A 24611-nucleotide genomic window follows, 5' to 3' on the forward strand; every position below is an offset into this window, starting at 1 on the left:
CGGAGTCACTCCACAGTCGACAGCATTACACCTGCACCTAGGAACGATGGACCACCGGCTGAAGGTGCTTCCTAGGATGCCGCTGATCTTCATCCTCATCCTCCCTTTCAGCCACTACCTCCAGAGTGTAAATTTTCAGACCAATAACAGAGCGGGTCTTCCTCACAAGCTTGTTGGGCCAGCATTGACGCAAAGAAGAGTGCGCTGGCTTCCACCAACTGGTAGAACATCCACAGTATCCTGTTGCACGCATTGAAGGACCTGAGCCTCCTCAGCAAGAACCAGCCTGCGTGGTCTTTCCTGTGTTGTAGGTGAAGTCCAGATTTGGAAAATGTGCATTTCAAGGAACCTGTACGGGTCCACCATCTATACCACCTCCGCCTGGATGGAAAAACGGGTAGGGGGCTTCCTGCTCTGTTGGAAGTCCACCACCTGCTACTTGCATATGTAGCAAGGAGAATGTATTGGCACATATTACAATTCACCACAATGGCATATGCACAGGTCAACAAAGGTGGATCCTGGCAACCTTGGATAGAAACGACATGGGTTGATATCATAGGGCCAGATTTTGTGATGCGCACACACACACACACACACACAAACACTGGCGCGCACTAGAAGACTTAAATCTCAGAGTAAGTCAGTTTGTAAGAGAGCAGATCCCAATCAAAGTACCTTAAAGGATATGCTCCCTTGTGTTTAACCCAGATCATCAATATCATCAATAATATTCTGTGGCAGAGATAGATATAACCAAAATACTCCATATATGGGATTTTGTATTATTTTTTGCGACAAGGTCTTCCATCATTGCAATCACTGAAAATCCTTGTTCCAACCAAGGGGTGACGCTGCCCCACCTGCGCCTGCTTCTACTGATGACCAACACGCATGGCCATATTTACAACAAATGTTTTCTTATGTCAGAGTGAAAGATGTGTCTTACTGAATGAAGTGCCTTTTATGCTACGGAAACATTAGCAACCAGAATAAAATCTAAGCAAAATAATAACCTGCCTTTTTTTCTCCACAGCATTTACTTTTACTTTTGATACAAAAGCACATTTAATATCAGCTAACTTAAGACTTTTACTCAAGTAGTATTCTAATGAGTGACCTTACTTTTTTCACCAGTCATTTTTTAGTAAGATATCTCTACTGCTACTCAAGTATGGCTTACGAGTACTTTTTCCACCACTGCTTATACCCTTGAAGACAAACAGCCGAATAACGCATTAATCCAAACAGCACAGATGTTGATCTTGTGAAAGGGACAACGTTGTTATGGAAGAACTATGCCACTGGAATATGTATTTGTTGTTTTATTAAGACTGAAGGTTTTTGTTTTATTTAAGGTTTAAGTGAGTATGTTTGGAACATTTAAGGGTATAATTGGAATTTTCTTTGCTGCTATGTGGCCATTCCATGTCTTCCTCTGCCTGTAGGATACTCCAAACTCCTAGTTCTCCAAGTCATTCCAAATTTGGAAATAACATGGGGAAACAACGGGATATCATGCTAGAATATTGTTACTTCCTATTGGTTGGGCACTCTGCGGGAGAAAAAGTACAATTTTATTCTGGTCAGTTCATGTAAAAACATGATGTTTTCTTTTTGTTAGCTCCCATTGTGCATGCCAACGCTAATCCTATTTAGATCGATTTATATGTAGCCCAAGTGCTGACCCACAATCTGGGCTGGCATGGCTCAGCTGCTCAAAAATTCATCTTTTCCTCAGGAGCAAAACACAGACCGGGTTTCTGCCTAAACTGTACTCCGGAAAGCTTGTGAAGTGAGGTCCCATTGTTTGATGTATGAGCTGGCTTTTGAAGGAATCTTAGAGCAGTGGCACTGAGGTGGTGCCATTTGATTATCTCAGTAACAATGAGGCCATTCAAGGACCGCTATTGGCCAACTTCTGTGTTTTTGTTTGCCTCACAGCCAGATGACAAACTAGCCACAGACTTTGAAAAAAAAAAATGCAGTTATTTTTGTAAATAATGCCAAAGATTTGTAATGTAGTGCATTGGATTGCCTTTTTGTGGCATTAGCCCCCAAAAAAGCGTTCTGGGGGTGAGGAGCAGCCCGCCGTGGTGGAGGTGCGTGGCAGGCCACTCTGCGCCTGGTCACTGTGGGTTGGGTGCCTCCTGGTACGGTCAGGTGCAGGGTGGGGTCCGCGTGGCCGGTGCCCGGCCTACTGCACCCCTGCGCTGATCTGATTTTTTGATCTCCTAGTGCCAGAACTCACAACAGGCCTAGGGTTTGCAGACGGGTGGGGTGAGCGCTAGCTGGGTAGGGATGTGGCTGCGATCTAGCCCGTCACACTCCTGCCTTGGCATGCAATTTTAATACCACTCATATTAACTTAGAACTCATGCACACAAATTTAACTCCAAGCAACACACACCCGACCAGGGTCTTTGGTGTGAGTGATTCGGCAACTGTTACGAGGTTATGCCGAGTGAACCCAGATGCAGAGATCGAGGCGGCAAAAATAAAGGTTTACTTGAAACAAGCATCAAAAAAAAAAAATAATTTTGTGGGCCTGGAAACGAGAGCATTGTCAGGAGGCTAGACAAAGACTGAGCAACGAGGGACACAAACGACAGGGTATAAATAGGCAAGACAAAAAACACAGGTGAAACATAACCTAATGAGGCTGGGTAATCAGGAACTGAAACAAAGCAACATTGATGAGGCAGTACTGGCGGCATCTAGTGGCCGATGCCGGAAGGCCCCGGCAAACCCTGACAGCGTTGACATGCTTGGAGGACGAGTGCCACCAAACCCCGCAATTTTAACTGCATTATCGAACAGCATAGATTAAGCACTGGGGTTTCCGGGGTGGTGGGTTGGTGTTGGGGAGTGGTTGGCTGGGGGGTGACCGGGTAGGCCCCCTGCCAGCTGGTTTAGGGTCCTGGTGGCTTGCCCCTGGTGGTTTCTGGCCTGCTGCTACCGGCGGCGCTGTGGAGAGCGCCGGCCGGTGCTTTCCAGGGCCCTTGGGGGGCTGCTCACCGTCGTGCATGTGGGTTGCAGTGCGGGAGGGGGCTGCCGGCCTTGCTCTTGCTGCTTGGCTGCTCTGCAGCGGGTGCCGTGGGTGCCAGCTGCGGTCATATTTCTGGCTGTCTGCAGGGGTTGGCACACGGTGTAACGGGTGTGGTTAGGAACCAATTGCAGCACAAAGACAGGCAGGGATATTTGGTAATGTCTTTTACTTGTAGAGCAGACGGAAGACAGGCAGGTTCGATAACGAGGAGTGCAGACAAGACAGGCGGAGGGGCAGGCAGGATACGTGGTCGGCGCGAGGCAGAGTCGGTAGCAGGGAATCAGTCCGGGGAACGCTGGAGAGTCTGGTGCAAGCATCGAAGACAATCTGGCAATGGGTGACTGGTGAGAGAGGCTTATATAGTGGTTAGATTACAGATCGGGAACAGCTGTGTGCGCAGGTGAATGGAGTTGGGCTAATGGGACAGGTAAGGAGGGGGAGGGGAAGGTAGATGAAGGCGGAGATCATGACAAACGGGGACATTGGGGTGTCCTGCACCATGCGCACTCGGCTGCGTGGGTCGGCGCTCGGGGTGGGCGGTTCTGGAAGTGTTCCGGGCCTGTGGTCTATGCCTGGCGCCCGCGGCCCGGGTTCTGCACTTGCGGGTGGGTCTTATGCCTCCACGTGGGGGTGGGATGTATGTGTATACTTTCGGGGTGCAGGTTCTCCTCGCACTCTCTGGGGCTGGTTTATGCTCCTTGGGGCTGTGCGTGGGTGTTCCGACCTCATATACCAGAACTAATTGGGACAAATCCCGTGCACTCACCGGTGGACATATCACACACACACACACACACACACACACACACACACACACATACATACACACACATGTACACACACACACACACACACACACACACACTCATAGGCACTCTCACCACACACACACACACACACACACACACACTGTGTATAACATTTGTCGTTACATGTTGTCATCTGATGTTTCTATGTTCATGTTTTTCCAGGTTGTTGTTTGTTAAAATGTTTATTTTTCTCACCCGTGGTGATTATCCCCCTCTTGGAGTAATGATTCGATGTTTATAGACCAAAACATGGTAATAAGGTTCTTTAAAGAGGGGGATTGGTGGCGGTTCTGTTTCAGAAAAAATTGTGCTCTTGTCATCTCACAGGACAGAGTTATTTCAGCAGTTGTTGATGATTAAAGAATGAATAAAGAGTTACATTGCAGGTTGAGAACTTGAACTCCACTTGCAGATTAACTCTGTCCTAGATGCAATGGCATACAAATACTCTGTGTTGTATGCCCAGCATGCTGACAGCACAGGTATAAAAAAAGACACACACACACATACACACTATAAAATTAATTTTTGAAAGCAAATAATGTATATATATATATATATATATATATATATATATTTAACTGTGATGCAGTTAGCACCCTGTCTTTTGGTGATGGCATTATTTGAGCATTTTAATTTGTACACACACACACACACACACACACACACACACACACACACACACACACACACAGACGCACACACTTGGTCGACATGAATCGCTAAATTTAACTTGAATAACAGTGTGCTACCATCTACTGGTCATATATTCTAAATACAATATGACATAATGGTGAAAACGTTGCAGTTGATATGGGACCCTTAAGTGTATCACACTTTCATGCACGCCCACATGTATGCGCAATAGGGACAATTACTAATATTATTGTAATGACCCTGCACATTTACCGGGACATTTTAATGCTTTTGTCTCCGCTGTCTTTCCACCGTAGTGATGGTGACGTTGAAGTCATGCGACCGTGTTGTAGTTCGTTTTATAGCCTAACGTTAGCCTTTTGTTTCTGCCATTGGCATTTACGCTTAAAAAACATAACACGGTGATTGATTTGTGAAGATTATCTTGTTGAATAAAACGCGTAAGTATCATAAACTGCTGTTTGCCACAGAGATTATTTTCTGCAATAATCCAAAATCCAATGTAAAAATCCTATTGGCTTTTTATCGAGGGAACCAGAGCGACATTAACTTGAGGGGTGGATATAAAAATACCTCATACCTGCGCCACTCTATTGCGACCATCTATCCATCTATCTATCATCTATCATCTATCATCTATCATCTATCATCTATCATCTATCATCGATCGATCGTTCGCCGCCTCGGGTTTAATCACGTTCGGATCGACTACGTGCCTTGCGCACCTTCTCTGCGCATGCCCGGAAAAACATTCACCGCGTGGAGACCATGCGTGTGAAACGGTAGCAGTTATCAAGGCAGTAGGTAAGTAAACCGGCGATATTTCAGGCTGAATGGGTTTTAAAAAAAGTAACATTTCTCTAAAGCGCTGTCCGGTTGAAGCGCTTGCTTTTTAAGGAAAAACGGACATTTGAATGCTGATTTAGTGTGAATTCACCTGTTAGCTCGGCTACATAGCAGAGCTATCTGAAATCAAACTGTTCGTCGTATGCCATCAACACTGAATACAATACTACAATCCGGATAAAGGCATGATCAATGTGTCGTCCAAAGTAGTTAAAATTAGTGGTTAGTGCTTAAAGGAATCATAGGGCTGATTCACAAAGCATTTTTATTTTAATTCGAATTAGCTTATGTAAATTTATTTTAGATGGATAGGTACTTAATTCAGCTCACACAGAGAAATCGCGGCTTGTAGATCAAAATCTTCTCACACACACACACACACACACACACACACACACACACACACGTGGTAGTGAAAGTAAAAAGTACGAAACAATGGTAATTTAAGAATGCATGCAATCAAGCAATGGTAAACATTGCAATTGATAGACTGAAACGGGTGGGGTATTCTAAATTAAACTCTGTAATGACATCAAGTTAAAAGTGAGCTGTAGAAAGCTATTCACTAATCACTATTAATTCACTTTTAATGGCTTCCCACATACATGTCCTGCTATTATCGAATCATATTTATAATCAGATTGTTACAACAAGTCACTTAATCTCACAAAAGTCGGTAATTCGGAAATTTACTCTGCTATAACTCAATAGTTTTTCCTTTTTTAACACCTCTGGAAGTTGATCATTGTTTAATGAATCTGTGTATGTTGGTTGTTGTGTTGTAAATATGTGAATATTTACAATGGTAGCAATCCAAACTGTATTATATGTATTTCTTAAGGTAAAATGGCTGACAATATGCCAGAAGAGAACAGGGAGGCGCTGTCCACAGCCGAGGAGGTGGTGGAACCTGTAGAAGGGATGGAGGTCACCATGACGACACAGCTGGAAAGCCTTAACGTCACTCAGGGGGACACACATGTACAGGGAGAAACTGCAGATGCACACACCCAACTCGCCGCAACATTTACGTCTCAAGAGACCGCCAGAGGTGCGAAGGGCACGTCTGTGGAAGCAAGTGTACGTACGCAAGAGTGTGTGGCTGTAGGGAGGCCGGAGCACTCAGAGGACTCGGACAGGTACACACGCGCACAAACAATATAGATTGATATTTAATTGACTGAAATTTGGGTGTCACAGCAGCTTGCCTTAAAAAGGCAATAATAATAATATAATAAGAAAATAAATAGTAAGATAAAATTGCAATAAACAATAAATCATCATCTGAAAACAATGGCAATATACGGTAAAGCTAAGTATTAATTTGAAGGTTAAAAAATAAAACTAAATATAAACTAAGATAAACAATGAAGAATAAAAGTGGCTCTTACAATAACCTACTGATAGACAGTAAGTATAAACCTAGAATGACCAAAACCAACGAAAAAAAGAGAACTGGTAATATGAACTAACCTATAATTAACTAGAAGATATGATGATGATATGTGGTGTGTAAATCAGAAGGAGAATGAATTCGATGCATATTGGTCTTTTTACCTGACCATTACAGTGACAGCTCTTCGTCGTCCTCTACTTCCTCCTCCACTCCCGTGGTGAGGGCGCTGGCGATGGACGAGGACGATGATGAAGGCTTCAGCCAGCCCGCCCCTATCAAGACCAGAGATGAAGTTTTGCTCGAGGTGGCTGTGTGTTAAAATGGAGGGGGGAACGTATTTGACAAAAGGGTTACCTTCGTATGGATAAGTGTTAACTCACTGACTAATTTTACCTTTGAAAAACATTTTACACTCCAATTTGTTTATATCATTTATGCGGTGGCAGTTGTAGTTTTGTTTTTATTATTTGTTCCCTGAAATCATGTTTAAATCATTGTATTTTTTTTTGTTGGTTGTATTTGGCTGCTGATGAATGTCAGGAGTAGAAATTAATGTGTGTGTGTGTGTGTGTGTGTGTGTGTGTGCGTGTGCATGTGTAGGAGCTACCAGCAGTAGAGGAGGTGTGTGTGTCATTACCGGAGGACGCAGAGCTCCAGCCAATAGGAACGGTCTCCAGTATTATCCAGCAGCTCGGTCAGTACACACAAGAATAGACACCTAGTACACACTACGCATAAACAGGAAGCGACACATAGTCATTTTGATAGAGTAGAATCTTTTTTTTAACAGATGCAGCATCAGGACATCCATCCCTTGGTGGATAGAGAAACAGAGCAGAGCATTTTTTTTTTTTTTTTATAAAATGTGTTTCATTTTAAGCCTGCCCTATAATAACATATTTAGAATGCCTTATTAACCTTTTTATATACTCCGTTATGATGCTTACGGTTCCTGTGTGGTTTTTATTTTAGATTTGGATTTATTTTCATTAGTTTAGTTCCGGTAATAGACCAGACACACTCTGGCAGGTGTGTGTGTGGGGGGGAGGGGGATATAATAAAATCCACCGTTTCTTGTTTTCAAAAATATAATAAGGTTTCACAAAAGGTATAAAAAAGCTTTCACAAATCTGAAATGGGGTTTGAAATGCTGTTTATGCTTTTTATTATAATCTAGTCCAGATTTGACTACTATAATTACAGGATTTTTTTCACAAATTAAATAAAGTTTTCACAAATCTGAAATAGGGTTTTAGATGCTGTTTAATTTCAATCCATCCATCATTTGCCATGTGTTCAGCCATGTGCCACTTATGTCTGAAAATTCAGAGGCTTTTGAATGTTACTCAAAGATCTGAGGTTTTTGAATGCACCATAAGCTGAATCGGCTGCTAGTTCTAGTAACTTCAGTATTGTATGCAGGGTAGCGTCACTTTTAGGTAATTACTGCAATAAAAAAAACAAAACGCTGCTGTTCCTATGTTAATGGTGGGCGTTTTACTCAATATTATTTATTATTTTTATTTTATTTTTCTAAAATAAAACATTTTGACATTAAAAATAATTGGTGGACCCCCTGTAGTACCTCCGCGGACCCCCACTGGACTAAATGAACAAGTTTGCAGAAACACATTGATGAGGTATCGGTAAACAAATGATGTCCTTTGCAGTGTTCTATTGAAGACATATTCTAATGGAAATGGAAATCCAGATAATCAAGGGTTAAATAGAAGGCAGAGTCTGGAATGAAGAGGAGTAGGGAGGTGACATTTGGTCATGAACCTCGATAGTCTGTACCTTAAAGGAACTAGTTGGAATTTTGAGGACGAACAGGACATTTAAACTTTTCAAGACCGAATTAAAATAACTTGAAAAAAATTGGTCAATTAGCCAGACTGAAATAAGTGCCATTGGTAATGGTTTTTCTTTGTTTTTTTCTTTGTCTTTTCCTCTTCTGGTCTAGTCATTGTCCAATCACTGAAAGGCACACCTCCGCTGACAGACGACAGTCTCGTCTTCAACTCTGAAAGGCTGGTTGTGGGCAAGGTGAGCAGCCATGGGCACGACACCACTCTCTAAATGCTGAAAACAAATGCAATAAAAAAAAGTTCATGATCCCAAAGTATTTCGGGTTTCAAGATTAGTATTTCAATACTGTGAAAATATTGCATATGGTGGAAAATATCACACTATTCAATATAATTGAATATCGGCCCAAGCCTAGAGCCTACAAAGGACATGGTCGCCACAGTGAAACTGATGATTGTCAACTTTAGTTTCAAGCCAAGTTTCACTGCACCGAAAAGAGCAAGCCGGGCCAAACTGTCCCTCAATAAGCGCTTCTGGCTAGTAGTTGGTGCTCTTGACTGTCCAATTTCACTGGAGGAAAAATTACAAGGCAGGGAGCCTTGTCACTTTTTCTTCCAGCTACACTTATTTATCGTTTCACATTGATTTGATTTTGGTAGGACCTGGGAAACTTGGTAGGACCTGTTAATTGTAGAGAGTGGACTAGCTGGAATTTGCCCAGGAGCAAATAGCACATGTCATGACACAGGCTCCTATCCTGAGTGTGTGGGAATGGGGTTTTAACCTGTTGCTCGTTAGATCAACCAACGAGCAACAGGTATGCAACCACTCTGACGATAACCAATCACCTAGATCCAGGTCAGGTGTGGCTGCTCATCACACCATCCCTACAGCCTGATATATATTTATTATTATCATTTTTTTGGGGTGGTGGTGTGTGTGTGTGCGCGCGCACTGGTGTGTGATGTGTCCACCGGTGAGTGTACGGTACTTGTCCCAATTGGTTCTGGTGTATGACGCTGGTATTATATCGTAGCACCTCAAAGTAGCGGAAAAGTCCTGGTAGCCACCCGTGAGACCTGTGGCCGTATAAACACCCCATGACCGCAAGAAAGCCCAAAGCACCCCGCCCTGCAGCCACAGAAGACCCCCAGAGAAGCCTGAGAAACACTCACGCCCGGCCCAGAGGAGCATAAACTAGTCCCAGAGAGTGCGAGGAGACCCTGCATGCCGGGGGTGCACATACAGAACCCATCTCCGTGGGCAGGCACAAGATGCAGCCACCGGTGCAGAACATAGGCCGTGGACACCAGGCACACGCCACAGGGCCGGAGCTAAGTCCCGCACTGGCAGACAGCCACTGTGCCCGAACTTCCCGTCCCACAAGGCGGGCCCCCATGGCCACCCGCCCCACCACAACCGGCCAGACACCCCATCCAGCCACAAGCCCAGAGCGCCCATTCAAATAGCCAATTGTGCTCAGTGCAGGGTACCTGGATGTAAAAGGAAAAAAGAAAAAGGCAGTTCTCTCTGCTCTCAGATGTTGGAGGGTGTGTCCGCAGAAGATGCTGAAACTACGGCCGCAGCAGAGCGGAGAATCTCCGCTGTGCGACATCGACTTGGCATGAGTTCAGTCTTCCTGAAGACACCCTTTACTCTGGTTGTTTATTCCCAAAACTGCAGTTTGCATCTCCACCGAAGGTCATGGGTCCTCCAGCAGGACAACCCAAAACACATCAAAAAGCACCCAGGAATGGTCCCAAACAAAACGCTGGACTGTTCTAAAGTGGCCAGCACCATGTTCAGATCGAAATCCAAATGAACACCCCTGGAGAGATCAGGAAGAGCAGAAAGAAGGCACCCTTCAAGGAAGTGCTTGACAGAAGTTTTTTTCTCCCAAGTCTCTGCTCCCAAATATTAGAGGGGATCAATTATTCTCCTTTTTACAAAAGTGAATATAGGTCTCTTGAGGTCCCCAAAAAGTCTTTGAAGTTTGTTGCTGAAAATACCACTCAAATTATGCATTGGATCCAATCTAACATGCCTCTATAACCCTCTTGTTCCAAAACGGAGAGCCACCCTTCTGAGGCCCCAGGTGAGCCAATGGCATTTGACCATGGCTTCTGGCTTTCGTTGTGTTTACTGCACAACTTTCACTTATTTCACCTTATCGGTCCACCAAATTCTGTTTGTGAACAAATTTGAGGTGAGAAATAAGCAATCCAGTTGCTGATTCTTTACTCATATTAGATCTACAAGGCCTAATTTTAAGGTTTATTCTGACTTTTGTTACCGGGCTTTAAGCTTGTGGCGGACATGGCGACGCACTGGGCCGGGGAGGAGTTTGAGTGGGTCGGCCTAGTAATCTGAAGGTTGCTGATTCGATCCCAGGCTCCTCCCGATGGCATGCTGTGGTGTCTTTGGGCAAGACACTTAACCCCTAATTGCTCCTGATGGCTGCATCCATCAGCGTATGAATAATTGTAAGTCGCTTTGGACAAAAGCTACTGCTAAATGATGATGTAATGTAATAAATAAATCTACAATGAAAAGACAATATTTTTATTGGTTTTGTTTGTAGAAACCATATTACGAAATCTGGTTTTAAAAAAAAAAAGCCATTGGCCATTGGAAAGCCTTGAACGTCAGAGCGGTTGGGAGCCTGAGCGTTTTGTTTACAGCGATTACTACTATTTGTCACTAGTTTAGCTAATTTTTTGACCCTTTGCCACATTTAATATGAACATCTCATATTGTAATATATATATATTACAATATGAGAGAAAATAAGTAAAAGCATGGTCCCCTTTAAATGTAGGGTGTCGATAATTTTGTCAATGCCATTTCTGTTTATTTTATGATTAAAAAATGGTATGTTAAGATCTGAATCAAAAACAAAGTTTCTGTACTATTAATGGTGAAATAAACAATTGTGGAGATCAAATACCTTTGTCGATTTCAAATTATTTTACAGACAATTTTGAGGGAAAAAAAATAAAATAAATAAATGCAAGCGTGGCAGTATTTTGGGCCATGACTGTTTACTTCTGTATATCACAACTGTATTTACTTATGCATTTGTTCTGTCTGTCTCAGGTGTTTGAGGTGTTTGGTCCGGTTTCTTCCCCGTTCTATGTGCTACGTTTTAACTCTGAAGGACAGATCAGCGCCAAGGGGCTAGCTGTGGGCTGCACTGTCTACTATACCCCTGCAATCAAAGAGTTCACTGGATACATCCTGACACAAAAGCTCCAGCTGTGAGTGGGCAAATCTACTCCCACACTCCCACACACACACACACACAAGTACCGTCATTTCCGGACTATTAAGCGCATCTGAATTTAAGCCGCACCCACTGAATTTTTAAAAAATAATTATTTTGAACATAAATAAGCCGCACATGTCTATAAGCCGCAGGTGCAGACCGGTACATTGAAACAAATGAACTTTACCCATTCTTTAACGAAAATCCGCTTGTAACAAAAATATAGGCTTTAACGAAACACGGCTTGTAACAAAAATAAAAAAAATTGCGGTAAACAGTAGCCTACCAAGAAAGTCATTGGTCACTATCTTCCTCCTCCTGCGCACTGTAACCACTGAAGTCATCTCCTTTGGTGTCGGAGTTGAATAGCCGCAGAATTGCTTCATCCGATGTTGGATCCTTTTCATTGTCGCTCTCGTCTCTTTTACCCGGAGGCAAGTTCCCCGCTGAGCTCATGCTGCCCTCTTCAACACGCAGCAGTCCAGCCTTTCCAAACCCGTATATGATAGTGGATTTTTTGACAATGCTCCACGTTGTCTTTTTGCACTGAGTCAGTTCCTCACGCTGCTGTTTCCAACATCTTATCATCGACTCATTAAGGCCAAGCTCCCATGCAGCAGCTCTATTTACTTTTCCAACAGCCAGATCGATCGCCTTCAACTTGAAAGCTGCACCATGTGCATTTCTTTGTGTCTTTGCCATGATGAGGGTGACGAAATGACTACCGTAAATGGGAACAGTAATCGAAACAGTTACATTGTTTCACCTTAATCCGTTCGGCAATTTCATTGGTCTAATGAAAGGTTCATGCCGCCAAAAAACTGAGCACCGTCACATAATGTGTTTTTTGCTCAGTTTTTTGGCGGCATGAGGCTTGTGAAAGCGGGAAAAATTCATAAATTAGCCGCATCCTTGTTTAAGCCGCGAGGTTCAAAGCGTGGGAAAAAAGTAGCGGCTTATAGTCCGGAAATTACGGTATTTCATCTGGACAACAGTGATCTGAATAGTTTTAGAGTTGTCCGTGATGTTTGATTTGACCAAAAATTGATTGACTTTTAAAATATTTTAATAATTTGGTTTGTATGGACGTTAAGTATCGCTACACCATTAAAATGCTTTTGTGTGCATGTCTCCAGATTAAGAGGATCTGACGCTTCTTGGAAAAATGACCAGGAACCACCAGCAGAGGTATACACACACATTTGGCCTATACATATTTATACACACCGATCAGTCACAACATTAAAACCACTGACAGGTGAAGTAAATAACATTGCTCATCTTGTTCCAATGGCACCTGTCAAGGGGTGGGATATGTAAGGCAACAAGTGAACAGTCAGTTCTGTTGATGTTGATGTGAAGTTGATGTGTTGGAAGCAGGAAAAATGGGCTAGCATAAGGACCTTAGTGACTTAGTGGCCCTAACAAGGGCCAAATTGTAATTGGCAAATTGTGACGACTGAGTCAGTGCATCTCCAAAACAGCAGGTCTTGTAGGGTGTTCCCGGTATGCAGTGGTTATAACCTACCAAATGTGGTCCAAAGTAGGGCAACCTGTGAACTGGCGACAGGTTCATGGCAGCCCAAGGCTCATTGATGCACGTGGGGGGTGGAGGGTGCCCGAGCACCTGCCTGTTTTATCAGCGTTGGAACGTGTCCTCTGCACGCCCACGATGTGCGCACAACGGAGCGCAGATCACAGGAGCCCTTGATGTGCACTGTGGCGCCTGTGATCTGCACTCCACTGTGCCGCTCCATTCCCTAATGGAACTAGACAAAACACTGTGGGTAATGGGAATGCTTCTTCACTCACTCAATCTTACCCCCCCTGTCTTTTAAAAAAAATAATATATATATATATTTTTTTTTTTGAGCACCTGCCCCTCTTAACGTCTCTGCATTGGCATGGTGGGGAGTGAAGGCTAGCCCATGTGGTCTGATATCGCAGAAGAGCTACTGTAGCAGAAATTGCTGAAAAAGTTAATGCTGGCTATGATAGAAAGGTGTCAGAACACATAGTGCATCACAGCTTGCTGTGTATGGCGCTGTGTAGCCCCAGACCGGTCAGAGCGCCCATATTGACCACTGTCCACCGCCGAAAGCGCCTACAATGGCCACGTGAGCGTCAGAACTAGACCATCGAGCAATTGAAGAAGGTGGCCTGGTCTGATGAATCACATTTTCTTTTACATCATGTCGATAGCTGGGTGCATGTGTGTTGTTTACCTTGGGGAAGAGATGGCACCAGGATGCACTGTGAAGAAGGCAAGCCGGCGAGTGTGATACTTTTGGCAATATTCTGCTGGGAAACTTTACGTCCTGGCATTCATGTGATATGCTTTCACATGTACCATCTGCCTACACCCCTTCATGGCAACTGTATTCCCTGATGGCAGAGGCTTCTTTCAGCTCATCACTTCATTTCTCCATTGAGATCTTCATGTTATGTGGCCAATTTGTGTTCGACTTTTTAAAAGTCTCGCACATGTCGGCACAATGCTGTCCAGGGAGATCTTCGTTTTTAAAGGGTGAAGACCTTCGCTCTGGTGGCAGTCTCAAAGTGAGGATTTCAGTGATACAAGTGCCATTGCGCATTCTTGTTTCTTGATTGTGTGCTCCTTGACAGCAGAACTTTTTTTTATCTGACCTAATTCTGACCCTACTGCTAAATTGGACCACCCTTTACTACCAGCTATGTCTGTCAGTTCCTCACAAAGCACAAAAGAATGTCTTATTGTGAAATGGTTATCGATCACCAGAGCCCTGGTGTGACCAGGTCAGCAAGCTAGTATCAAACTGTAAACAGGATGGTGTGTCCTTCTGCGGCCCATCGTGCCGGGGCTGGTTAGGCGTTCCGTCTGGTCCTGTCAACCTGGGTCCTGAACCTGGCTGGCTGTGCTAGGCGCGGGGTTCACCATGTGGCCTCCTTTGTGGGGGGCGGTCTCCTGTCATCACACCGGGCTGCCGGGGTACCTGCCCTCTGACGTACTCGGTGCGCGGGGCGTTCTCGCTGGGGGGTCGGGCTGTGGGTGTGGGGGTGCTGTCTGCTGCCCTCTGTTCTGTAGTCCGCATGCTCGGCGGCTGGGGGGTGACCAGGGTCCTGATGGGGCCGCAGAGCTGCCCGACATGGCGGAGGCGCATGGCGGACCGCTCTGCACCCTTGGCTGATCGCTGTAGGTTGGCTGCCACCAGGTACGGGAGGTGGGCACGGTTGGGGAGGGGGTCTGTGTGTAACATCGAGCCCCGTGTGCCCCACGCTGGGCACACGCTGCTATGTGTATGGGTACTTGGCACTCACGCCGGGTGGGCCTCCCCCCTTGTGCGGCATGGGGGTCCTGCCGGCTTGCCCGTGGGGTGGGCGGCTCAGGCGGGGTGTCGGTTTGTCGCCGTGGGGCTGGGATCCGGGCCTGCTGTCCGTGCCTTGCGCCCATGGCCCGGGTTCTGTGCGGGCGGCTGCCTCTTTTGCCTGCACCTGGGGGTTGGTTGTATGTGTGCGCCCCTGGGGTGCGGGGTCTCCTCGGGCTCCCTGGGACTGGGACTGGGTCATGCTCCTCGGGGCTGGGTGTGGGGGTTGCTCCACGACCCTCTGGCTTCTCTGGGGGCCGGGGGGTCTTCTGTGGCCGCAGGGTAGGGTACTCGGGCTTTCCTGCGGCTGTAGGGTGTCCACAGGGTGGATATCTTACACCGCACACACGCACAAACACATACCCACACGCACACACGCCACCACACCTGCTTCAAGTGCACCCCAGTACCCTCCTGGTTGCATTCCTCTCCTTTCCTCCCTCATTTGCTGCCATAATTATGACAGGAAGAGGCCACATGACCAGTTGTAGTTCCAGTTTTCCTGGACCTCATTAACTGTTTTTCAATACATTGTCGTCCAATGTTCATGTTTTTGTGTAAATTTTGTTTGTTTCTATGTTGTGTAGTGTAGTGTGTAGTAGTGATCAGTTGTTTATAGACCCAAACATGATAAATAGTTCTCCAAAGAGGGGGGTTGGTGGTGGTTCTCCATAACAAAAAACTGTGCTGTTGTCATTCTACAGGTCATCCACAGGACAGAGTTATTGCAGCAGTTCTTGATAATTTAAGAATTAATAAAGAGTTGCATTGCAGGTTCAGAACTTGAACTCCACTTGCAGACTAACTCTGTCATGAATGCAATGGCATACAAATACTCTGTGTTGTATGCCCAGCATGCTGACAGCACAGGTTTAAAAAAAGAAAAAAAAACTGCAAACAGGATGTGGCACAGCTAAATGATGGTTTCCTCCCATTAGGACTCTCCAATGGGCCACCCCTTCAGAGCTTTAACACAGCCCAGAGTAGTTTATACTCTGTCAATACACAACTTTGAAAGTACAAAATCAGAGTTCACCAGTGAGCTCTACAGTAACTTTACTGCGAAGCAACACCACTTGTCGAGTACATTGTTGGAGGGAATGTGTCTCTCTCATCCATTTCATCCCTCTTCCATCCCACAGGCTTTAGACTACAGTGATGATGAGGAAGAGCAGGAGGCAAAGAGGAAGAAGAGACAGAAACCTAAGAAGGACAATAACAACGCTGGTATTGATGCACACATACATGCGTTACAGGGGTTTACATCTCAGAAATTCAAAAGAAACAATATATTTCGATACATTTTCACATCATGTATCTCTGATAATCATACTTTCAATAGTAACATAGGACACGGCACTTGAAAGTAAAAGATGAAATACAAACAAACACATTTACAATGGAGGCCAAAAGTTTACATACACCTAGGCTAAAGACTTTCAAACTAAATTTTTCGCATTACCCTACATTTCCTATCTTAAGACAATTTAGGGTATCTACTTAGTTTCCATAAGAGTGAATTTTAAAATATCTAAGAGACAGATATATTTATGCATTTCTTTACTATATCAGATTTTCAGTGAGTCAAAAGTTGTACCCACTAAACCAACTAAAAAAACTAATTAGTAATACACTTTGTTTTCATTTGGTGGCATTGCCTTTTAATTGCTTAACTTAAATTAAACGCTTGAGGTAGCCTTCCACAAGCGTCTCACAAAACTTTGCCAAAATTTTTGCCCATTCCAACTGATAGAACTGGTGTAACAAAGTCAGGTTTGTGGCTTCCTTGCTCGGACACATTTTTTCAATTCAGTCCACAAATTTTCTATGGGATTCAGCTCAGGGCTTTGTGATGGCCACTCAAGCATTTTCACTTTGTCTTTAAGCCATTTTTTACCACTTTGGAGGTATGTTTAGGACCATTGTCCTGCTGGAAGACCCAGTTTTGACCAAGTTCTAACTTTCTAGCAAATTTCTTGAGGTGTTGCTTTGGTATTTATAGATAATTCTCCTTCCTCATGATGTCATTCTAGTTTTTGAAGTGCACCAGTCCCACCTGTTTCCAGCAAAACAACCCCACAACATGATGCTGCCACCCCCATGCTTCGCTGTTGGGATGGTGTTCTTCAGATTAAAAGCCTCACCGTTTTTTCCTCCATACATAGTGCTGATCTTTGACCAGAGAACACTCCTCCAAAAGGATAGGTGTTCATCCTGCTGATCACCTGCAAACTTCATTCTGGCTTTTTTTATGCTGGTCTTGGAGGAGGCTTCTTCCACGGCGATTTGGGATCCACTTAATGGTGGATGGATATACCGTAAATACTTTGGTACTTGATGCCTCCCAACTTCTAAGGCTGTTCATTTGTTATTGTATTGGGGTTCAGGTTAACTTTTCGGACCAAAATTTGTTAAACCCTGGGAGTTAATTTGTGCTTCCTTCCTGAAAGATACATTTTCTGTGTGGTCTCAAGATTTTTATATACACTACTCACAAAAAGTTAAGGATATTTGGCTTTCAGGTGAAATTTATGGAAAATGTTAAAAGTTCATGCTGCAGTGATTTGTATATCATGAAAGTAGGGCATTAATGTAGAAGCATGCAATGGTGATTTCCTCATCTCAAACAATTTATTGAAACAAAAGCCAACAACAGTGGTGGGTTTACCACAACAAAAAATGTCTGTCTCAATAACTTGTCATGTGCCCTTGAGCATCAATTACAGCTTGACAACGACGTCTCATGCTGTTCACAAGTCGACTTATTGTCTGCTGAGGCATGGCCCCCCACTCTTCTTGAAGGGCGGCCCTCAGGTCATTGAGGTTCTGGGGGACAGAGTTACGAGCCTCTACAAGGCAACTCCAGGATCCCATAGGTTTTCAACGGGATTCAGGTCTGGAGAAAGTGCAGGCCACTCCATTTGAGGTACCCCAGTCTCCAGCAGCCGTTCCCTTATGATGCCACCTCAATGAGCTGGAGCATTGTCGTCCATGAAGATGAAATGAGGCCTATGTTGTTCATGCAGGGGCACAATGACTGGATTGATGATGTTATTCAGGTAGTATGGGCTCGTCACTGTACCATTCACAAAGTGTAGGGCAGTTCTGTATTGACTAGACACATCTGCCCACACTGTAACACCACCACCAAAGGCTCGTCTGGTGACAACAGTGGCTGATGCATAGCGCTCTCCTTGACGTCTACAACATCTTTGGCGGCCATCATTTCTGCTCAACGTGAATCGACTTTCATCAGAAAACCGCACTGAGGCCACTGGTCCCTCGTCCAGCGTAAATGCTCCCTGGCCCATGTATGACGATGATGCCTGTGCCTGGTGGTGTGGTCAGGTACCCTTGCAGGTCATCTAGCACGCAGACCACGCTGATGTAAACGGTTTCGAATGGTCTGACGTGACACTTGGGTGCCTCTCACCTCCCTTAAATGTGCCTGGAGTTGAGTGGCATTCATCATCCGGTTCCGCAGGGCACTGTTCACAATGAAGCGGTCATCAGTGTGGGATGTGGCCAAAGGACGTCCACTTCTATGCCTTTCTGTGACTCTTCCAGTCTCTCTATCTGTTGCAACCTGCTGATGACACTCTGTGACACTCTAAGCTCAGTGGCCACTTGGCGAGGTACTGTTGATCAGTTGTTAGGTGTCGACTTGGTCTCATGATGTCAAAATGTGAGCAGCATGATGAAGAGGACTGTTTAAATACCAAATTGTAATTGAACCAGGAAATGTATTGGTCGATTCATTGATCAAACACCTGTTGTGAATTTTGCCATTCAGCTCCTTGTTAGAGAACAGCAAGTTTTGCAGAACGTACTGAAACATTGAACAGTTGGACATGTGCATTCAAAAGTTTAGAGAAGGTCAAATTAAGTTCACCTGTAAAGGTTATAGTGCATTTTAGGTTCATCCTGAAATTTTAGAGCTAGGCCCTTAAATTACAGCCACAGGTGTCAAAGAACTCCTAATTAACTCAATTATAACATTTGGCCAATCATAAGCTTCCAAAAAGTCATTACACCAATTTCTTGAATCTTCCAGGCTATTTGAAGAGACAGGTCAACTTGGTATAACTTTTGACCCACTGAAATTCTGATATAGTTAATTGAAGCTGATATAAAACTGTATGTAATCGATCGTTTTAAAATGGCATCTGATATGAACAAAGTAGACACTCTAATTGACTTTCCATGATAAATGTATAGTACAGTGGAAACAGTGATTACGTCTGTCCGGGTCAAATCGATCACTATAAGCAGATGATTATTTTAACCGATTTTTTTTTTTTTTTTTTTTTTTTTTTTCCTTGCAGATTACCATCCATAATAAAGTACAGCTGTTTCAAACGCTTTTCAAATGACTGTACTGTGTGTGTTTAAAATACACTATAATACAGTACCAAATAAAATATATATTTATATATAAATTTTAATTGGGCTTTAGCCTAAAACACTATTGCACTGTTCACAATTACAGTACGTAGTGAAAATACTTGACAAAGCCGCAGCTTGCCGGTGGTTTCAGTGCATTTATACATTTTTAACAGGCCTGAAAATAAACTATAGGCTATCAATGCTGAACTGGTAGCAGAGTTTGAAAACAAACATTAATACAATATTTTGATCCTAATCAAAAAAGAAAATCTGCAACAATACTAACAACAACAAAAAATTACCTACCTCTGTTTTGTGTGTTGGCTCTGCGCCGCCTGGAAAAGTGATTTCACAAATGTGTCTATTGATGCCTGAATCATGGTTTTGAGCAAAACCAAGTTGACTTATTTTGCAAAGTGATGTAAAAGTTCAATGTTGTTGAAACCTTTATGAAGCAGACCAGTCTTTAAAATGCGTATTGCATTCCTCATCTCAGCCCGGGATGGTACAGCGGTTTCCTCTTCTTCCTCCTCACTGCCAGCAGCATTGGTACCCGTACCAAAGCTATCTCTCACCTCCGCGATGATTTCCTCGTCAGTAGCAGGCTCCGATACAGGGGTGCTGTCATCAGTTGCAATCCACTGCTGATTTCGGCAGGTGAATCAACAGTTTTTGGTTCCTTCTCCGGTGACATGACCAGGCCTCCTTTCCTCCAGCAATTCCAGCAAACGTCAGCCCAGGCATTCCGTAGCATAAGAATAGCATCCAGGAGGGTGATTTTTTTTTTTGGCGACGTTTGCAGCAGTAGCTCTGCTCCTCTCATCAATTTGGTGCAGTATAGTGCGGGCCTTGTGAAAGTAAGCTTTAGCTGTTCTGATGATCCCCTGGTCACAGGGCTGGAGAATGAAGGTTGTGTTCTTTGGTAGAAACTCAACTTTTATGTTTCTCAGTGTTGTGTTTTTCACATCATGGGCTTTACAGTTGTGCACAAGCAACAGAATCTTCTTAGCCTCTTGGCCCAATTTGGGATTCCAACCACTCCACAAAGAGTGTCAGTCATCCATGCCGAGGCATTGGCAACGTAACGGACAGGCAGTGTGCACGTTTTTGAAGCAGTGGGGGTTCTTACATTTGCCGATGGCAGAACAGGTGACGAGAGCGGTGATCCTTTATTTACATTCCCCCCCCTTTTATTGTCAGATTTAAATGTCAGGGTGCCGTAGGGTAGTGCTCGAAAATAAATTCCGCTGTCATCGGCCTTCCAAATGTTGACCTCCATGTATTCTTGTCAGCCTCAGCAGCCTCCCTGTGGAGTTTCTTAAACACAATGTTCTCTCTCTTTTTTTAATCAAACCAGCCTATGAAAGCTTTGAAATGGTCCTCTCTCAGGCAGCGGTGCCAATTCTTCAGCCTTTTCCTTCACCAAGGTCTGAAGGAGGCATTAGGTGACCGGGCATTATCAATCCACTTGACGAGGGCGGCTTCAACCACAGGAGCGTTTATTTTCTGTCTCCGTCACTGGCAGCAAAGCTTTTTGATCCATATAAGCAGTTGATCACTGTACCTGTTATCATTACACCGCAGTCCAAATTATTATGCCAATGATATTTTGTTCTGATTTTCCTAAATAGTCGATGCAAATGACAGTCGGTATAACTTTCAAGTCATCAACCGTTAGGGTATAATTTGAAAGTTATTGAACAAACCTCCCAATGATAACAGTATTTTTTTCAAAAATAAACTCAAAATGTACTGTTTCAAATTATTATGCACAACAGAGTTTCAAAATATTTTATAGGTTGTAAAGAACTGAAAATGGTCATTTGTTGAATTTGCAGCATTAGGATGTCATATTGACTGAAATCAAAAGCTATTTCAATCAAAAACATCGTAACAGGCCAAGTTAAATGTTAACTTCGGACCCCTTCTTTGATATCACCTTCACAATTCTTGCATCCATTGAACTTCTGAGTTTTTGGAGAGTTTCTGCTTGAATTTCTTTGCAGGATGTCAGAATAACCTCCCAGAGCTGCTGTTTTGATGTGAACTGCCTCCCACCCTCATAGATCTTTTGTTTTTAGGATGCTCCAAAGTTCTCAATTGGGTTGAGGTCAGGGAGGATGGGGGCCACACCATGAGTTTCTCCTTTTATGCCCATAGCAGCCAATGAGACAGAGGTATTCTTTGCAGCATGAGATGGTGCATTGTCATGCATGAAGATGAAGATGATTATGCTACGGAAGGCACGGTTCTTCTTTTTGTACCATGGAAGAAAGTGGTCAGTCCGAAACTCTATATACATTGCCGAGGTCATTTTTGTTGCAGCCTTGTTGGGACATGGTAACCATCCACTACTCCATCCTTCTGGACCATCCAGGGTTGCACGGAACTCATCAGTAAACAAGACTGTTTGAAAATGAGTCTTCATGTATTTCTGGGCCCACTGCAACCGTTTCTGCTTGTGAGCATTGGTTAGGGGTGGCCCAATAGTAGGTTTATGCACAACTGCAAGCCTCTGGAGGATCCTTCACCTTGAGGTTCGCGGGACTCCAGAGGCACCATCAGCTTCAAATACCTGTTTGCTGCTTTGTAATGGCATTTTAGCAGCTGCTCTCTTAATCCGATGAATTTGTCTGGTATTAACCTTCCTCATTATGCCTTTATCTGCACCAACCCGTCTGTGCTCTGAATCAGCCACAAATCTCTTCACAGTACGATGATCACGCTTAAGTTTTCGTGAAATATCTAATGTTTTCATACCTTTTTCAAGGCATTGCACTATTTGACGCTCTTCGGCAGCAGTGAGATCCTTTTTCTTTCCCATACTGGTTGAAACCTGTGGCCTGCTTAATAATGTGGAACGTCCTTCTTAAGTCGTTTTCCTTTAATTGGGCTCACCTGGCAAACTAATTATCATAGGTGTCTGCGATTGATTTCAGTGATCCAAAGAGCCTTGAGACACAATACAATCCATGAGTTTAATTGAAAAACAAAACATTTAATGTTTATGACGCTTAAATCCAATTTGCATAATAATTTGGAACGAGGTGTAGAAGTGATTTCCACTGTAGCATGAAATGTGTGGAGTTGTGTGGAGCATATCTTTAGCCTAGATGTATGTCAACTTTTGGTCTCAACTGTATAACAAAATAGAGAGAAACACGTTTATTTTATTGAAATTAAGCGATATTTCTGCGAATGGAATTGGAAACGGAGCCAAGCTGAAGTAAAAATGTAAAATAAATTGTAATTTATTATTTATTTTCCATTGTCTTTCCAGATAACTTCCCACAGATTACCCATAATTCCTCCGTGCAGAAACCACAGCAGCAGCACGATCACCGCGGCTTCCTTCCACGCCGAGCGCCGCCGCCCTTCAGGAACCAGCCCCACACGGCACCGTTCCAACACGGCGAGCCTCGGCAGCCCCCCCACGGGCCCCCCGCATACCTCCCCCCTCAGTGCCCCTACCCTCCTCCCCCTCACCACTTCCCCCCGCCCGCCTTCCCTCTCTACCCCCCTCCTCCGCCTCATCACCACTCATTCTCTCCCCACTTTCCACCTCCATCCCTGTGGTCAACACATCCGCTCCATCATGCCCTTCACTTCCCGCCTCCCCCCCCACCCCCCCCGCCACAGTGATTGGGAATCTCCTTCTCCACGCCACTGCCTCGCAGCCTGAACTGTTGCGCAATGGCCATGACGACATCTCCTTGTTCCGCCCCAAACACGTAAATAAATTATCCAGTCGGTGCCCCGGCCAACCGAAACAAGGCAGATATCCCAGCATTCATTTCCCCCACTGATTTTTTTGATTTATTCCTTTTCTTTCTTGAACTCTTCTAAGAACACAGCAGCTCTATCTTGGTGAACCATCGTGGACTTGGCACATGGTCATTCGGTCTCCAGAATCCTGCCTTTTTTTTTGTTTTTTTGTTTAAACGATTTGGTTGCGCTGGTTGTAATGTCTCAAATCAGTGCTGAAATCAAGCTTAGGTTATATCTTTGTTTATAGTAGTAATTCAAAAAAAATGTAAAATGCTACACATTTTTGTACGGTCAAGGTTTGTGTGCAGTAAATGTATAATGTGCCTAAACGATTTTAGTTACTTTGATGCTCTCGTTTCAATGAATATAAGTAAGGTCATGAAAGTATGAGTCAATTATCAACACATTTGGCTTTTTCTCATGTTTTGGGCCAGGCTGGAATAGTAGCAAGTCACAATAAAATTCATGAACTGTTTCAAGCTTGTATTTGCCAAACAAACTAAAGTCTACGAAGTCTAGGGAGTGAGATGGACAAAATTATCAAAATTAAGTATTTTAAATGCTTAAAGTCTCGTAACCCAGAATAAACTATTGAACTATCCTTCAGTCTACATTCCCTCTAACACTTTCCGTTGCCATCAGACCCATTCCTTGTTAATTGAAGTATAAATCAGTTGTTGTATAAAACAGTGATACCTTTCCAAAAATATAAACTATTTCATTTAAGAAAGTTGTAACCCAGAAAAAAGAAACTTGCTCTGAGATATCGTCATTACATTCTATGCAGTTTGAAAACCATACTGAATATTTCTGTTGTGTTCTATTTTTTTCCATTAAAAGGATGTGTAACTGAATCAAAATGTCAGCAGCAAAAAATATCAGCTTGCAAGATAAAAGTAATTGAGTCATTTGTCAAGGACTTTGTAATGTCTCCTGTCCTCATGTCATGCATGTGGTACTGCAGTTATCAGACTGGATGTTAGAACCACAACCTGTTTCACTCATTTATAACTTAATTATTTTAAGGTTTGCAGTTTGGGAGATATTCTATTTTCTTAAGTGGGTGATCCAGTTACAGGTTCACCCCTCACAAACTTAAAACTTTAATTGCTACCCTAACCTCTGGTTTAATGCAGAAGACAGAACTGCGGTCTATCTAAGCAGAGGTTGCATATAATACATGTCCTTCCAGCTTTATCGAACCAGTAAGGATTATCTTTGTCTATTTGATAATATTTGCTGTCTTATTTTCAGAGCCTCCATGGGATTTTCTCCCTTTGAT

The 24611-nt window shown here is 43.8% G+C and overlaps 1 protein-coding gene across 1 annotated transcript; it reads left to right on the forward strand.

The window, feature by feature from the left end:
• The first annotated feature begins 5183 nt into the window (after positions 1-5183).
• On the forward strand, positions 5184-23803 carry naf1 (nuclear assembly factor 1 homolog). Its single transcript, XM_079999646.1, has 9 exons — positions 5184-5319; positions 6203-6500; positions 6932-7061; positions 7358-7451; positions 8721-8803; positions 11663-11823; positions 12968-13019; positions 16318-16402; positions 22842-23803. The coding sequence occupies exons 2-9, from the start codon at positions 6208-6210 to the stop codon at positions 23201-23203; spliced, it is 1260 nt and encodes a 419-aa protein (XP_079855772.1). The 5' UTR covers positions 5184-5319; positions 6203-6207; the 3' UTR covers positions 23204-23803.
• The last annotated feature ends 808 nt before the right edge of the window (positions 23804-24611 follow it).

The sequence above is a fragment of the Zeus faber genome (assembly GCF_960531495.2).
Source record: "Zeus faber genome assembly, chromosome: 4".
Lineage (NCBI taxonomy): Eukaryota > Metazoa > Chordata > Actinopteri > Zeiformes > Zeidae > Zeus > Zeus faber.

Coding starts and splice junctions, on each gene's coding strand:
- naf1 (XM_079999646.1), top strand. CDS start 6,208: ATGGCTGACAATATGCCAGAAGAGAACAGGGAGGCGCTGTCCACAGCC. Junction 13,020..16,317: donor ACCAGGAACCACCAGCAGAG/GTATACACACAC, acceptor TCCATCCCACAG/GCTTTAGACTACAGTGATGA. Junction 16,403..22,841: donor GAAGGACAATAACAACGCTG/GTATTGATGCAC, acceptor TTGTCTTTCCAG/ATAACTTCCCACAGATTACC.